This window comes from Rhinolophus sinicus, chromosome 16, assembly GCF_057876585.1.
Source record: "Rhinolophus sinicus isolate RSI-liver-muscle chromosome 16, RSI-T2T, whole genome shotgun sequence".
Taxonomy (NCBI): Eukaryota; Metazoa; Chordata; class Mammalia; order Chiroptera; family Rhinolophidae; genus Rhinolophus; species Rhinolophus sinicus.
Genome location: NC_142516.1, coordinates 61,341,264 through 61,357,502, shown reverse-complemented (window position 1 = coordinate 61,357,502; position 16,239 = coordinate 61,341,264). Strand labels below are relative to the sequence as shown.

General features: G+C 39.4%; 1 protein-coding gene across 11 annotated transcripts in view; it reads left to right on the top strand.

Annotated features, from left to right (window-relative positions):
• BNC2 (basonuclin zinc finger protein 2) overlaps positions 1 to 15,659 on the top strand; it is a 414,097-nt gene extending 398,438 nt beyond the window's left edge. For 6 of the 11 annotated variants that reach the window (XM_019739200.3, XM_074330349.2, XM_019739202.3 and 3 more), the window contains one exon: positions 5,605 to 15,659. In XM_019739200.3, coding sequence (XP_019594759.1) covers positions 5,605 to 6,265 — 661 coding nt within the window. In that variant the 3' untranslated portion in view covers positions 6,266 to 15,659. Of the gene's footprint in view, positions 1 to 3,885; positions 3,920 to 5,604 lie in introns of all 11 variants that reach the window. The other 5 variants (XM_074330352.2, XM_088793667.1, XM_088793668.1 and 2 more) reach the window with 4 other exon arrangements.
• The last annotated feature ends 580 nt before the right edge of the window (positions 15,660 to 16,239 follow it).

The following is a 16,239-nucleotide window of genomic DNA, read 5'->3' as shown; positions in this document are numbered from 1 at the left end:
AAAAATGTCTACTATCAAAAATGCCATTTAATTCACAGGACTGTAAGCATCCTACCATTAATGAATGGTAACATAAAAATTTGAGGAGTTAAGGACAACAAACAGTGTGACAGCAGTCTAGATAAAAAGAAAATTAATGAGGTTTTAATTTTTCATTTCTGTTGATTTGGATAGCAGATTTACATTTCTGTTCAGGAGGAGTGTTGACTCAGTATCCTACAACACACTCAAACCTGACATCTGTATTTTCCCAGATCGGGTATAAATTTATCTCTCTGTGCCCATATAAAATATATACATGTACACACACACACACACTACATATATATACACACACACACACACAAACACATACATATACATATATATATACATATATACATACATACACGTGTGTGTGTCTGTGTGTGTGTATATATATATATACTTACATACACACATTTGCTATGTAAATATCACTGAGATTATTCTGGACAATATAATTTCAGAAGTGTGTCAGTGTGTGTGTGTTGAGTGACAGAGGTGACCAAGAAAATAAAGGCAAAAACGAATCCAAAATGGAGCCCCAATTCCACTGTCATTGGAAGCATTGCAATTAATTATCAAGTATTTTGTTTCATTTCACTAAGTTTAGGCTAGTTCAAAACTGATTAAGAATTAAGAGATAAGTGTTGGACTTCCTTGTAACTTACAGCTTGATTCACTATTCACTTTTGGCTGCCATATTCTGGTCATCTCATATGGGCAGGAGACTTCTCCTTTTTTTGAAGTTCCTTCCTTGTATCTCAAAGTTGAAACCTCCAAACACTTTTTAATTTAGATGTTTTTAATTTTCATTTTTATGGGTTAAACATTGCATTAAGTTGAAGTGGGCATTGGAACAAGTTTGGAAAGGGAGATGTAAGAAAAGGAAAGCCCGAGTCAGGATGTACTTTCTCGCTAAAGGGCACTTGCATTTACTTGACTGTGTTTGATGAATTTCATATCTTCTTTGGTTGCATGATAGAGATTTCTTCTTTTTTTTTTTAACTGAGATATCATTGATCTAGAAACAGCAAAAGACTGGTAATCTGCTTTAGTCCAGTTAGAGTACATCCACTTCGCATTTCAAAAAGTAAGTTTGGTGCTGTGACCTCTCCTATATAATGTAGGCTTCATTAGTTTTTGCTTTTAAGGGTGATCTTAGTCTTCAAGAGAATTTTGGTAAGCTCACAGTATGGAAGGTGCAGGAAAGAGTGTGGAGGGTCAGAGGAAACGTTTGTAATTCCAAGCATAACCCAAAGTATAGGACTGTTTCATGCCCTAATTATATAGCATTTCCTTGCACACCGCACTGGGGTATTATTAGTAGGGTCAGAATAACCCTCTGCTGTGTCACCACTGTGTTTGCTTGAATAGTCTTCTGTTAAAGCTTCCCAATCTTGGGATCATTGTTTTCCCTTCTACAGTGTATTTTGGGAAAAGCTTCTTGAGACTCATGCATATTATTGATTGAAAGCAAATAAATGTACTTTTAAGTATCTCATATGTGTAAAGCAGTCTACTTTACTGCAGGAGGCTGGAGGTTGAATCAGATATAGTTGGTGTTCTTAAAAGTCAGCATCTTGGGGCTAACTTGTGGACTACTCTCTTAATAAGTCCTACTATGCTCATTCAGACCAGATCCCTAGTAAGACCCCGTCTTTACCCTTTCTACTTAGGACTCATCTTCTCTCTCTAGCCTAGTCATTTTTTTCTTTTCCTGTGAGAGGAATTTGCCTCTACATGCCGCTATTGCCTGCTGAATCAAAGCAAATAAAAACAGCTTTCATACACTGTTGATGTTCTTATAAAATATGAGTTCTAGTACAGTCTAGATTTGTGTTAATGATTATTCCTCTTTTCTGGAGATAGTCAAAACACCGAGTCTATTTTCTAGAAAAACTCTCTCTCTCTCTCTCTCTCTCTCTCTCTCTCTCTCTCTCTGTCTCTGTCTCTGTCTCTGTCTCTGTCTCTCGCTCTCTGTCTCAAAATTGGTTCCTTCATGGATTCCTTCTCCCACTTATCACATACACCTGTGTATTGCTTCCTCTTCTAGGGGGTCCTTCCTACGTCTAGCACTCTCTGTCTTCCTCCCGTTTTAGGATCTTCTTCTCTGTACATCTGAGAGTCAGTAGGCATGAGTTCTTTCTGCATCTCTTCTATCTTCCCTTTCTTTTTATCTCTCCAGTTTTCTGATCCAAATACACTTGTAAGTTGCTATCAACCCTTGGTCTTTGTATCATTCCTTATGAGGACAGTGTTTTATAACAGCTGATGATTTGGATTGACTGATTCCAGAGTCCGACAGTAGGTCTTTGTCGAAATCAATTTCCTCCTTTTGTCGGTTCTGTGGAGGCTGAACCTAAACTCATGAGGGACAGTATCAGTACTCGCTAAAGAATTTCTCATTTTTTCCCTCCTTCTCTTGCTTCTCCTCTTACTGTCCTAGTAATACTGTGTACATTTGTTAGAAAATCTGAAAGCCCACTATCAGGAGACTAACCAAAAGGCTTTCCACAGCCCATCCTTCCCATCCCCACTTCAAGTGTTTTGCATATAGTATTTAGGAGGATTATTAAACAAAAATGAAATAGATGAAGAAATGAACATAAAAGAATCAATTCTCTTGAACTGTGGTTGCATAATGGAAATCGACTACCATGAATGAACCCGTGTACTGAAGTTATGAACAGCAGAGCTAATGCACTGCCATGAGTTCATCTTTATTATTGCATTACACCTGAATCAATTGATAAAGGAGCTTTTTTTTTTAAAGCGAAGGATGGCACTTAATTGAATAAAAGTCAATGTAATTATATTAGCAGAGGCCAACAGTACTGCTGACAGCGGAAAAGGGACACTGTTGAACAGAGTGCCAGAGCTGGTCTACACATTTCTGCACATCGTTTGGTTGACAGATATTGAGGGCTGGTACATCATCTAATTAGATTACAGATTTCTATTGCTGTAAGTGAGAAATGAAGAGAAACATCTCTTCCTGGTAACATATCAGTGGAGATGTGTAATTTCACAAGTCATTTTAGGAAAGATGTGTCCATCTGGGTGATCAGTGTGTCCTTTTGTCAATGTTAATTTATTCTTTATTCAGTGTGTGTTGATGTGACTACTGTGTATCTGGCTGCTGTTTGCTCAGCAGTGAATCTAGGAAGTGGTAACTGCAGATGTGTGAGAAGCAATACAGAGTTCTAGACTGCAGTCATCACAAAATGTGTGCTCATGAAATTAAGAAAACAGGAAGGGTGTTAAAAATAATAAATACAGAGGGATAGGATTTCATGAGCTGCTTATGGTTGGCAGATTGTTTTATCAACACTCACAGTACTCTAGTGTAACTCTATTTCCACATTCTTATAATAATTCTGGTGGTGTCATACCCCCATGTCAGGGTACAGACTTCGCAGTAGGCCTTTCCTGCACTCTGCTTAGCGACCTGCTCTTGCAGTTGTCTGCCATCTGACACCAAGGAAATGAGGAGCAACTGTGTCAGAGCAGGGGCCGTGGGGACAACTTCTGTGTATCATTCACATGTCCGCACACTGCATGCATCTGTGTAGGACTCATTTATGGGTGATGCTGATGCTGTGAATTTTGTTTTTCTTAATTTTGTTTATGATTTTTGGATTATGCGGCTGATCTGAAAATCATCAAGACAGCGTATGAGATGATCGCTTATGACAGAAAATGATTTTGTGATCAGAACATTTTAAATCCCGATTTTATTGTTTAAGTTTTTTTAAACCAGATGTCTAGAATGTGAATTTGTTTTCTCTCTCTCTCTCTCTCTCTCTTCTCTCTTTTTCTCTCTCTGTCTCTCATTCTTGCTTTCTTTTGTGATCGATTTAGCAAAAGATTAGAAAGCTGATCTTATTATCACAAGGTAAGCTCAGCCTTCCTAAGTGCAGTTGTGAGGGGGCTGTGCCCCTCTTCCCCTGAAAACCCCAAGTGCTATATATTGTCTTGTGTGGAAAGGTGGAGAAGTCTTTCTTACCTTTCTTGTCTCTGAGGCACATACCTCTCAACCACCTCTAAGAAATACTAGCCAGGCTTGTCACCAAATGGGTGACTCATTTGGGTCTTCCATACTTTTTATTCATCATCTGTTGAACTTCCCACTGGCCATTCTAGGTCATGTGTATTATCACAATTACTTCTCCAAGATGTAGAGCTTCTGCCATTATTGAGAAGCTTTTATGTATCTGTAATTTATTTACTGGTTTATTTTTTGGAAGGGTAGCCTCCAATTGAGGTCTTGTCAAACAAGTGAGCCTTTGCAGGTGGAGAGAGGTATATGCCCAAGGGCACTTTGAAAATAAACGGGGATGTAAATACAAAGGCAGTGCTTTCAGATGGATAACAACATATCAGCTTTATAAATCATGGCAGCCCTATGGATGCTCTGGGAGAAATCCTGTCTTTTTTTTACTCAAGCAAAGTTTTGCTTGTCTGAGAACTACGGATTCCAGTCGTTAAAATACAGGGACCGTATGTTATTATTGTGCTTGATTTTTATTTTTTTTTGTATTGTGTAGTTTTTTCTTTTTTTTTTTTTTTTCCTTTTTGTCCCTTTGGGTTTTCTCTGTTGTTTAGTGTGATTTTTTTTTTTTTTTCAAAACGGTGGGTGGGTTTTATTTTAAAAAAACAGTATCTGTTTTCCAGCTTTTTGTTTTGAAGAATTAAATTTTAAGCGTTGAATTGCTTAATGAAAACATTTTTAACTCTACAGTGCAACAACTTCTGAAAATAAATGTATTTTACTATTAAATTTAGCTGATCCCAAATCATTCTGAGAAAAGGGATTTATGTTAGAGTCTGTGACCCTATTCCAAATTGCCAATCTATTAAGCTAATATTTTTTTCCTACCTAAAACTTGAAGTTTAGGAAGGAGAGAGGCGAAATTAAATACATAGGGTGCCAAAAAAAATGTATACACATTTTAAGAAAGGAAAAAACTATATTAAAAATGTAATGCACAATATATACCGATAACAAAAGAAAGATGAATACAAGTCATGTGTATACATTTTTTGGGCACCCCCGGTATAAATTGTTTGGACCATTTACTCTTTTAAAAGATGGATCCTTCTTCTGATACATCTAAAGAAAGTGTTTGCTGTAGAATACAGGTTTTGTTTTGTTTTTAGGTAAATTGAAATGATTCAGTTTGGACAAGCAAAAGTTCCCATTATTTTATCCTACTTAATATATGTTCTAAAATCTCTGCTATGAGATTCTCTGCAGCTGATGCTGCTATATAGTAAAGCTAACAGAACAATCCATGAGAAAAAGGTGCCTGGGTTTGCATTCATCCTACCATTGAAGAGTTTTACTCTCTTATAAAAATTATGTTAATGACAAGCTCCCCTTATTGCACTTGCCACCACCACTTCTCCCCAAATCCTGAGGATGTAGGGGAATGTTTGCTTTTATAATGGTGTAATTAGCAATGAATGTGCTTATTTGATGCCTGTGAAAGCTTGAATCAATTTTAAAATGCTCTCCTTTTTCTCACCCGTCCCGCTCCCTGCACACCCACCCTCCCCCTTTCCCTCTTGTTTTCCTAGACACAGTGCCAACATAAATCTGCATCGTAAACTGTTGACCAAAGAACTCGATGATATGGGCCTGGACTCATCGCAGCCCTCCCTTAGCAAGGACCTCCGGGATGAATTTTTGATGAAGATCTATGGAGCCCAGCACCCCATGGGGCTCGACGTCAGGGAAGACGCCGCCTCTCCCGCAGGGACCGAAGACTCCCACCTGAACGGGTACGGGAGAGGCATGGCGGAGGACTACATGGTCCTGGACCTCAGCACCACCTCCAGCCTCCAGTCCAGCAGCAGCATCCATTCCTCCAGAGAATCCGATGCGGGCAGTGACGAGGGGATTCTTCTCGACGACCTTGACGGGGCGAGTGACAGTGGGGAGTCGGCACACAAGGCCGAGGCCCCGGCCCTCCCTGGCAGCCTAGGGGCTGAAGTGTCAGGGTCTCTGATATTCAGCAGCTTGTCCGGGAGCAATGGTGGGATTATGTGCAACATTTGCCACAAAATGTACAGCAACAAGGGGACCCTGAGAGTGCACTACAAAACGGTGCATCTGCGAGAAATGCACAAGTGCAAAGTCCCCGGTTGCAATATGATGTTTTCCTCTGTGCGAAGCCGAAATCGGCACAGTCAGAACCCTAATCTCCACAAAAACATTCCCTTTACGTCAGTAGATTAGTCTCAGAATGGACACTACCGATGCCAGCTCTCACCAGACGGCCTACATTTGAACTGCCATAGTCAGTGTGTGCTTGTGTACTTGGGTGTGTGTGTGTGCGCGTGTGTGTGTACACGTACGCCTCCACATCCATACGCACACACACACGCACACACACACAGTTTTCTTTAGATATAAAAAGATAAACACTAGGTGCTTTCGAAATGTTTTTTCCTTTATAGTTTTGGAAAAGGGGTGGGATCTTTCATTTGAAGGTGAAAACAAAATACCCTTTAAACACACATACATACACACACAACACACACACACACACACACACATAACGCGTGCAACTAGCCCAAATTTTGACAGAATAATAATTCTGGGTCCTCTCCAAAGAGACAGTTTGTTGTACCCATGACTGTTGCCTGCAAAAAAAATAATAAAAGGGATAAAAAAAAAGAAACAAAAAAGGAACTTCTTAATAGTTGTCTTTTGTGAACTTTAAGGTTTTGAGAGAATCTTCAACTAAAGCATGGCAGATTCACCTGTAAATATTTAGCCTTGAGAGGCCAACGATGTAAAACAATTGTATTGATGTTGTTTAACTCTTTTGTTTAATTTTTACAGTTACATCCAGCTGTTAGATATGCAGGAAAAAAATAGTTTGCTGGCTAGCTCTATTCATTTATGTTAGCATTAATGCACATTTTCTTTTTTTAAACATGGTCTTGTTTTTACTACCTGCTAGATATAGTGATAAAGAGGTGCTGGCATGCTTTACAGCACAGACCTGATTTTTTAAAATGTCCTGTACTAGTACATAAATCCAGTCATGCACTTTTTTTCATACACTACAAGGGGATGTGTAATATCCATGCTTCTTTTTTATCCTTAAACTATTGCCATACTTCAAGTAAGTGTCTTTTTTAAAAAAAAAATTCACTTGTATAAAAATGGTCTGGTCAGTATAGGGCACAAATGCCAAACAAAAGTATTAGTGTTAACACAAAACTGCCAACTTTGCACAAGTTTCCAGAAAAGAAAATACAATTAGTCACTCAACATAACCACAGGCCAATTTGTCGGCCACCAGAAAACCGCTTTCAAAAAAAAACAACACTTGGTGATTCTTTCAAGTGCCGAATGTTATTAGAATCAACACTGCATCCTTCTTGCTTCTATGTTAAGTTATATAAAAGGAAAACAAAATTATGTGGTGTGAAACAGCCAAGGCATTTATTCTTTAGAGGCAGGATAATATTTCAGGATACAAAAGCCCAAATTACTCACTATGGAACAAAGCTGAATACAGTAAAAGAATTGAAAACTCATTTCCAAGGACCTAACCGTTATCCTTTCGAAAAGAAAGAAAAAGTCTGACCTGGGCTGGTCTGTTGTATAGCTGGCTAATTTGTTGCGACTTCTCTAGCAGTACTATGATTCAGGCCCATTGGACAGACAAAATCAAAAGACATTTGACAGCAGCCGTATTTAGAAGCCCTTCTCACGTGCTGAACTTAAACTGAGCAACACTCCTTTCTGAAAAGCCAGGAGGGGGGGGATCGGGCGGGGGGATGTAAAACATGGTTCTCTCACTGTTTAGTGTTTTGTGTTTCCCCACACGATTTGTCAGAGAGAAATGAAAGCAAGCTTAAAACCAAGCAATTGAGAGTGAGGAAGAGGGGGGGGGAGACGATACTCCAAACCTTTTTTTGTTTTGTTTTGTTTTGTTTCCGATGTTTACACATGTTGCCTGAGCTGGTTAACCACATCGGCAGCCTCAGCTACCACAACATACGACTAAATGATGGTATTTACTCAAGTTCAGTCTGCAGCCAAAACCATTAGGGTGTGCACTGCAGACTGTGTTTTGTTGTCTCCTTTTTTTTTTTTAAGTGAAGGGGGACAGAAAAAAAGATAAACAAGGAATATTTTGTCAAACAGTATACAATAATTTCAAGAGAATGTATTTCTTTTCTGCATTTAATGGCCTCAAACATTTCTCATCAGTCTAAAAGTTAGAAATACCCCCTTTGTTTTAATTTTTCATGTCATTTCCATTTTTCATATGTTTTGTAATTATTTTTTCTATGTTCACATCAGCATTCACTTCCGTTAAATTTGCCAAAGGAAACTGTTAATATGTTTCTGTTGTTATTATTCCTATAGGATTTATTGTACCTCACAGTATTTATTGTTTCCAAAAATAAGCATCATTAGTTGAGGATTCAGTGTTTTTATTTGTGAAAATTTCAGAAACAATAGATTTTTAAAGATAAGCTAGATGTGTAGGAGCTTTATCTTTTCATCTCCTTCAGAGGATGCTATGGGGTTCATTTAATTCTTCATTTGTTCTACAGTGAGGAAAGACCAAAAGTACTTGCAGTACAAACGAAACCTTATTAAACACTATGTCTCTTAAATGACAAATGTTTACGGTAAAAAGCTGAGGAATTAGTAATAACCATTTTTGTTTTCTTGTACCTTTGAATTCCCCAAAGTCTTACTTGCTTTATTTTGGTGTTGTGTTAAATTGAATAGACAGAGATGTTTTCCTTTGTTTTATACCATATAAGACTCTGTACAGTATGTTTGTGAAAGACTGAACTAGAATAATGAAAGTTTGTTTGCAAACAGTTTGGTCCTCTTAGCGTTCTCTGTGTCGCGCTGTTGCCCCATTACCAAGTGACTTGATTCAAAAAGGGGTGGAAAAACTATTTTTAGTATCCCAACAAAAGATTATAGATACACTAGTTTTGGGGATGTGCGTAGACAGAATTACACCCAGTTTTATGAAAAAAAGCACATTTTCATGTCAGTAATTTTTTTTAAAGTTACTCTCTTGGTTGAGCTATTTGAATGCATCTTGTACAGAATCAATGTTTAGTCTGTTTAATGTCAATTAAAAGGTCAGATAGCCCTAGTGAGTGAATGGCATGGCTGTCAGCAGGTCACATCAGCACAGGCTGAAGAACTCATGTTTGTTCCTTGCCACAAACGGGGCTAATGTGGATAGCCAGTTAGAACAAGCCCGCAAGCAGTGAGATTCTCAAAGCAGCATTTCCCCTGCTCCGAAACTTGCGTGTGTTCACCTGCATTTTGTCAGAGAAATGGCAATGAATCCTGGACAACCTGCCCTTATTAAGTATCTCCCCTGTTTGCTACTACTTTTGTGCCTCGTGTGCCCAAATGTAATGGTGGCCTTCTAAATGGGTGAATGACATTTTCCAATACAAAGCCTATTTGCTTAAGAGCAGCAGGGGGAGTGGCTAGAAGTGATATGTAACAGGTAAACTCATGACACGTCCAATGCTTTTAGTCCTGAAGTGTTGGTTGTTCTTGGGTGTCTGCCTGAGTGGTGTTTTGACTTAACTACAAGTCTAGTTAAGATGGTGATTCCCACAGCTTATTTGCAAACAGGAACGATAAAGAGATCAGCATTTTAATCATCGAGCCCTTCATCTTTGCCTGCTCCTACTCATTTATTTTTTTTCACGGGAGATTCCTATGGTGAAATATTTTCTCTCTAGCTGCATCCATTCTATGCTGGCTGGAAATTAATGGTGATGCTGATTTTCATCCAAGCGGCTTTTCCCCATTTGATTGATTTTAACCAGAGTTTTGTCACCGGCGCAAAATTAGGCAGTATTATTAACGTGCATGTCCACTAGCTGATGTTGAAAGGTACTGTTTTGATCATTTTAAACTACGTTTTTGTAAATACCAGAAAGATTTAATCCTCTTTAGGGAATATCTGCATGCTATGGAGGGAACGACGAAGAGCAGGAAGAAGGATAGGTAATAACTCATTTTGTTTTAAAAGTGTGATCAAATGCTTGACACTCTTTGTTCTGTTATTAATTGTATGGAAATAATTCAACCCAATGCAACGCATTTCAAATCTTAGTCCAGCCACCCAATTCAGCCTGATGCCTTTTAAAGGTTTAGAGGTGTTCATCTTTTCCTTCTCAACATGACAGACGTCTTTTTTTGAAACTATTTTTTAGCACAGTGGTGCCACTGTCCTTGTAGTGTGATTCCTTTGGTCTTGAATTTCCAGGCCCTTCCAGTAAGAGGAGAAAGGCACTTAACTGGTTAACAGCCCCATTAGTGTATTCATTGCTCTTCAGGAGAGAGAGAGAGAGAGAGAGAAAAGAAAGGAAAAGCCTTTGACTATATCAAGAATGGGCTGTTCCAGCAGCTTTCTTCTCATTTTACTCAGGAGAAACCATGCATTAGGTCCCCACCAAATAAAATAAATGTGACCTTTTGTTCCCCCTCCTCTGTACACACCCCAGATGTGAGCCAAGCAAATGAGAATGGGGGCCCTTGGCAATTAGAACATAAAGAAACCTGTGACCAGATTGAGATGGACGTGCTGCTAACTGCTAACAGTGGACCTGAGCGTCCTAACTTGTCCTAGGTCTCTAGTGTTGAGTTAGATTGACTAATAGTGTAAATAAAATTCAACTGTAATAAGACACGCTACATCTGCTATCAAAAAGAAACAAATCATCCAGAAGAAACTTATGTTCTTCCTATCAACACCCCTTAAGAACTTCCCTTTTTAAAATGATGACTAACAAATATCATTTTAAAAAATCATACATTCTCCCAAACTTGGAATATTTATATTAAGGGATTTTCTTTTTCCCTCTCTTTTCTTTTTCTTTTTTTTTTTTTTTTTAGTGAGATGGGTTCTCAGTGAGTGAGGAGGACAATAAAAGGCAGGTGCCAAAAAGACTGGAAGGAATCATAGCTTTTTCAAAAGCCAAATGAGAAAGGGATGCTAAGTAGAGGATTGGTGGTACCTGCCCTGCTTGGGAGTCACTAGCAAAGACAATTGTTGATGCACTGGAAGTGTTTGTTCAAGAGCAAAGTCTGCAGCAGTGGGTGACAGCATGGTGATATAGTGCCCTGCAGGGCTCCCCATGACGGGGTGTCACTGAACCCCAGTCTGAGGAAGGAGGAGGGAAGCAAGGACAGCTGCAGGCAATAATAGCTCAAGTTCCTTTCTTCTTTTTTCTCGGAGTGGGAAGTGATGCTGGAGTCCCTGAGGAAGCAGAAAGATGTGGTGGGTCACCCGGGTTATTGCAAAGGCCAGTGGTCAAACTGAGCTCTGACCGTGGTGAGTGGTCGCCAGTCTGGATCTGTTCTTTCTCCATCATTACATTTGCTCACGCCCATAGCCATGATTGTAATACTACTTGGCTCAAGTTTTCTTGGTCAAAATGTGAGCTTATTTACCTTCCGATGAAGCACCGAAGTAACTTCTCTGTTTTCCTCTTTTCCCTCAAAGCTAAACCACGTGTGGTAGTCTTGCTCACGTTAGTACTAAGGCCACATCTTACCTGTCCCAGACTCATTTTCCTATTTCCTACAGTTAGAGAATTGCTCACCGTAAATGGTAATTTTCAATTAGCGTTGTGTAAACCCAGCTGTAAAATTGACCAGTGAAATAATTTACCACCACTCTTGCCCAGACACGCATCCATTCTGTGTCCTTCTATCATCCTTTCTTCTCACATCTTGCACAAAATGATACTTATCGCCATCCGGCAATGCTTGGATATCAGTACTGACTCTTTGGCATTTGTTGAAAAATCCAAATGCCTAATAACGGGGTTAATAAAAATTAAGCATTTTTACAAGTACACTGAATTGGATCAGCATGATTGTTCATTATAATGCTATATATATATTTTTGAAGCAACTATACTACAGTTGTCGTAAAACTACCTTTATTCTTCTCTAAAGCATTGTTGTAAATTCATTTGACCTTTATTACACACAAAAAAAATCTTTTTTATATAGAGTATCAAGACAAGGTTCAGTTTGTAACAAATAGTGGACCATTACAAAAGAGGAAAGGGAAAAGCCTGGGCCGAGACGCTTCAGTTCAATTTCACCTCATATCTTTCTAATAACTTACTTGTCACTTTATTACCTTCCAGTAATGTGAACGCTGCTGACAAGACTGTCACACTAACAGCAGACAACACCCTCTCTGCATCAGCCCCAGCTCTCCTGGCTACTTATTGCCCTGGCCCTGAAGGGACACAAACTAATAGTGTGCTTTCCAGTTCAGCACTTGGCCATCAAATATAAAAGGATGCGTAATTGCCTGTTTATCCCTTGTGAAGGGGAAATTGAGTACCAGGGCTAGGCTTTCCCACTGAGTTCCCTGATGCACACACATTCACAATCAGCCTCTCTCTCTCTCTCTCTCTCTCTCTCTCTCTCTCTCTCTCTCTCTCTCTCTCTCTCTCTCTCTCTCTCTCTCCCCCTGCCCCGCAGCCTCCCCCTCCCCACCCACTATACAAACTCATACACACACCTACTAAACTGCATCTTTGGTAAGCTCAGGGCTGCCTCTAGATGCCCTCCCCAGCTATTAAGTGGACAGTAACACGATGACTTCTTAAATAAAGGGTCAGTCGAGAGACGCTGGCTGTGACAGCATTCTTTGCATCTTTGGAACTTAAGTATTGCAATTGCATGCCCATCCATTTGGGAGTCCTGGGTGTGGCCTTATAAGTAGAGCAAAATTTCCCACAAGTCAGGGGCATAAGCAGGATTATATTGCCCCCCATATTCTGTACAGCAAGCATTAAAATAGTTTTCTTCCCCTTCAAAATCTTCACATGTTGTAAACAAATTGGTGTATGGTTGTAAAAAAAAAGAAAATTTCTTTTTTTTTTGGCTTTGTCATCCACCCATTGGTCTAAATGTATACATGTGTCTCTGAATGATAACCCCAAGTCCATAGTGTAACATGACAGATTAACCTGCATTTTATTAAACTGGACTGACAATCTGGAAAGAAAGGAGGGGGCGCATTTTGACTTTCGTCACTAAAACAGGCACTACCCTATATGTAAAAGTTAAATTCTCCACTGTAGGAGAATTTTCCGAAGTATGAGCACAGGGAGCTTTACAAAATCAAGTGACGAGGAGACAAAAGTTACCAAGGAAGAGCATGTGAAAATGATATATTTTAAACTACCTTGAGCCCAAATAACCTGTAGGTATCAGCTGCTATTTTTGTTGTTATATTGAACTACTTAAATGATGGTTAGAAAGTGGCTAGTCAGTGAGTGCAAGGTCTGTTTATGAGTGTCCGTATGGAACTTGGGGACTCCATGCATCCTTCCCACTCTCTGGCAGCAGCTCTGACACAAGCTGCTGACCCCTGCTTCAGCAGTCACATTTCAAATATATTTGTCAAACAAATAAGACACATGCATGTGTCGTCTCTGATGGGAACTTATGGAAAGAGAAAAGCAGCAGCTTTAGAGATAGACAACGTAACAGGTCTAATTTGACAAACCTGTGCTAAATCATTTCATTAACCAGTCTCAGCACTGGGAAGAAACGCACTTTGAGCAAGGATTCTTGGGGTCAGAGAAAAGCAGTTGACTTGATGTTTTTTAAGTTCCTCCAGTTTGTATATGTCACAATCATTTCTCAAACATCTTACTAGAATCTTTAATTAAAAACTCAGTTGCCAAAATTGCACAGATTCTGCTAACTTATATTATTAGCATTTTCCCCTTTAAATAACAGGGATGCTTAAGGACATTTCTAATTTTTTCAATGCTTGTTTTTTTTTTAGCTTCATTTAAAAAAAAAAAGAATCTTTGAAGAGAAGGAAGAGCAGAAAAGGGTATTTTAACAAAAATGGAGAGAAGTAGATAGTATAAAAATATATTTCTTGAAGAGAGAGTATCTAAGTGCTATACCAAGACTTTATATAAGGCTTCCTGTTGCCAAACGTGATGTTGAAATAATGCACAATTAAGACGGCAAATCAATCTATTATTAAACTGGCTCTGCCCACTTCTGTTATGGAATGCGAGGACTGAGAGGTGACTCGGGGGAGACCCTGGAGGTGTGAGAGAGCTCCACTCACCTGGCCCTGGAAACATTTTCCAAAAGAGGGGGAAGAAACCCCAGCCCTCTTGGTAGTCCCCCTGCGAGGTGACCTGCCCTGGCACTATTTCTGTGGGAGCCCCGCTGCCTGCCTTTTCCATGTGAGAAGACAAAGCACCTCCCGCCCGCCTGTGAATAGTGCTGTAGCTGTGAGAAGCATTGATTCATGAGGTACGATGCTCTTGAACTCCCAGACAATGTGCTGAGTTAATAGGTTCACTTGAGATGTATAAACCAAGGTTGATTGTTTATTTTTTTTTCATCTAGTACTCAATTTGGAGCGTTTTTGCATGTCTTTGTACAGAGTAATCCATTCCTCTCATTGCCTATCTTAATCTCCCCTGACTGTTCCATTATCTTCCCACTCCTGCCCTTTGCTCTTCTTGTGATCTCACCCGCCCCCTTAAAAATAGTCTTTTCTGAAGCAAGAAGGTAGAACACTCTTTCATCCTGATTTTGATCCCTTTGGAAACATTTGTGTGTTCTACCCTGCCCAGGGTTTACATAACGTGAATTAAGTGAATGAGTGAATTAAATAACTAGTATTATATATTAACCTGACATGACTATCGAAGATTTATAATAATATATGGTGCACTTGCTTTCCTTAGCAAACTTTGGTTCAGCTGCCCTGCAGAGAAAGCTTACCATTTTCCTACCAGAGCCAGTATGAAACGTGCAGGCATGCTAACCTGGGTACTTGGAGGTCAGAAAGGAGGAAGGTCGAGAAACCAGGAGAAGACTTTGGTCTGAGGCCACCTGGGCCTTTCCTCAAAGATGGAGTCGAGCTGGGGCCTTGGGGAAGAAAACTCTCTGTTCTCCACTGCTGATTAGGGACCAGTCCTTTTAGGAGCTACCAAGATCCCTCACATATTGGGAGAACACACACAACTTCCTTCTCCACTCCAAACCCAATAACAAAAGTATTGATTCAGCCTGCATATCTGATAGCAAAAGTGCCCAAAGGGAATTGAAATATCTTGAGGAAAAGGAATTTTCACCAAGATATGTCTTCTCCCTCCCCCCGAGTTTGGGGGTGTCTGCTTTTTTGTTTATGTTGTTCTCATCTGCATCAAACCAGTCTCTTCTGCTAAGTCTGTCGCAGAACCAAAGTCTGTGCTATGAAAGGTAGGTGCACTGAGGGAGGGGGACAGCTTGCATTACCCTGATCTCATAATCGTGACGTTGGTAGCTTCATGAATACTGTATGTACCTTGAACAAGGGTTTGGTTTTTGTTTTGTTTTGTTCTGCTTTTTGGTTTGTTTTTATTAGTAGTCTAAGGGAATTAAAAGTTTTTTATTTGCTATATCCTTTGTTGTATTTTCTGTACTATAACTGTCTACAGTATGTCTTTTGCATAAGATGCATAAGGGTTTGGGGATGTAAATGGAATTTTATTCATATTTTGTCCAAATACCTCTTGTAATTTGTATCAAAATTCTTGTACAATTTTTATATTAAAGATTTATCAGTCACTGACCTCTTCTTCCCGTCTTGATTTGAAGAAACCTCAACAAACTCCAATAGATCTTTCCAAAATACACCTAGACCCGCGTCAGCTCCCATCATAATTCACCCTATTTAAGCACACTTGCTGGATAGCTCAGTCGATCTCCTATCCAGACTGAATCCTGGTTTATTTAATACACTTCTTAGGAAGATCAAACGCGGCTATTGCTCAGACGGCGAAGCTGAGTCAGACCTACCAAGATCCCAGCCAGTCCTGACGGAGCCCGGCAAACACTGACCTGAGTCTGTCCTCACCAAAGCTATCCATGCGGTGGGGATGCCTTTTCTGTCTCTGCAGAATTCCTTTTCCCCAAAGCCTTTGCCTAAGTTCTTCTAAGGAAAGGAAGACTAGAGGAAGAACTAGGTAACTTTGCACCTCAGCTTTCTGCAAATAGATTTTCTTCCTTCCCCCACCCTGTGAAATTTGTGGATAGCAGCCAACAGAATGATGACTATATATATATATATATACATATATATATATATATATATATATATATATATATATATATATATATGCATATATAAACTGAAACACAAGCATTCAGTC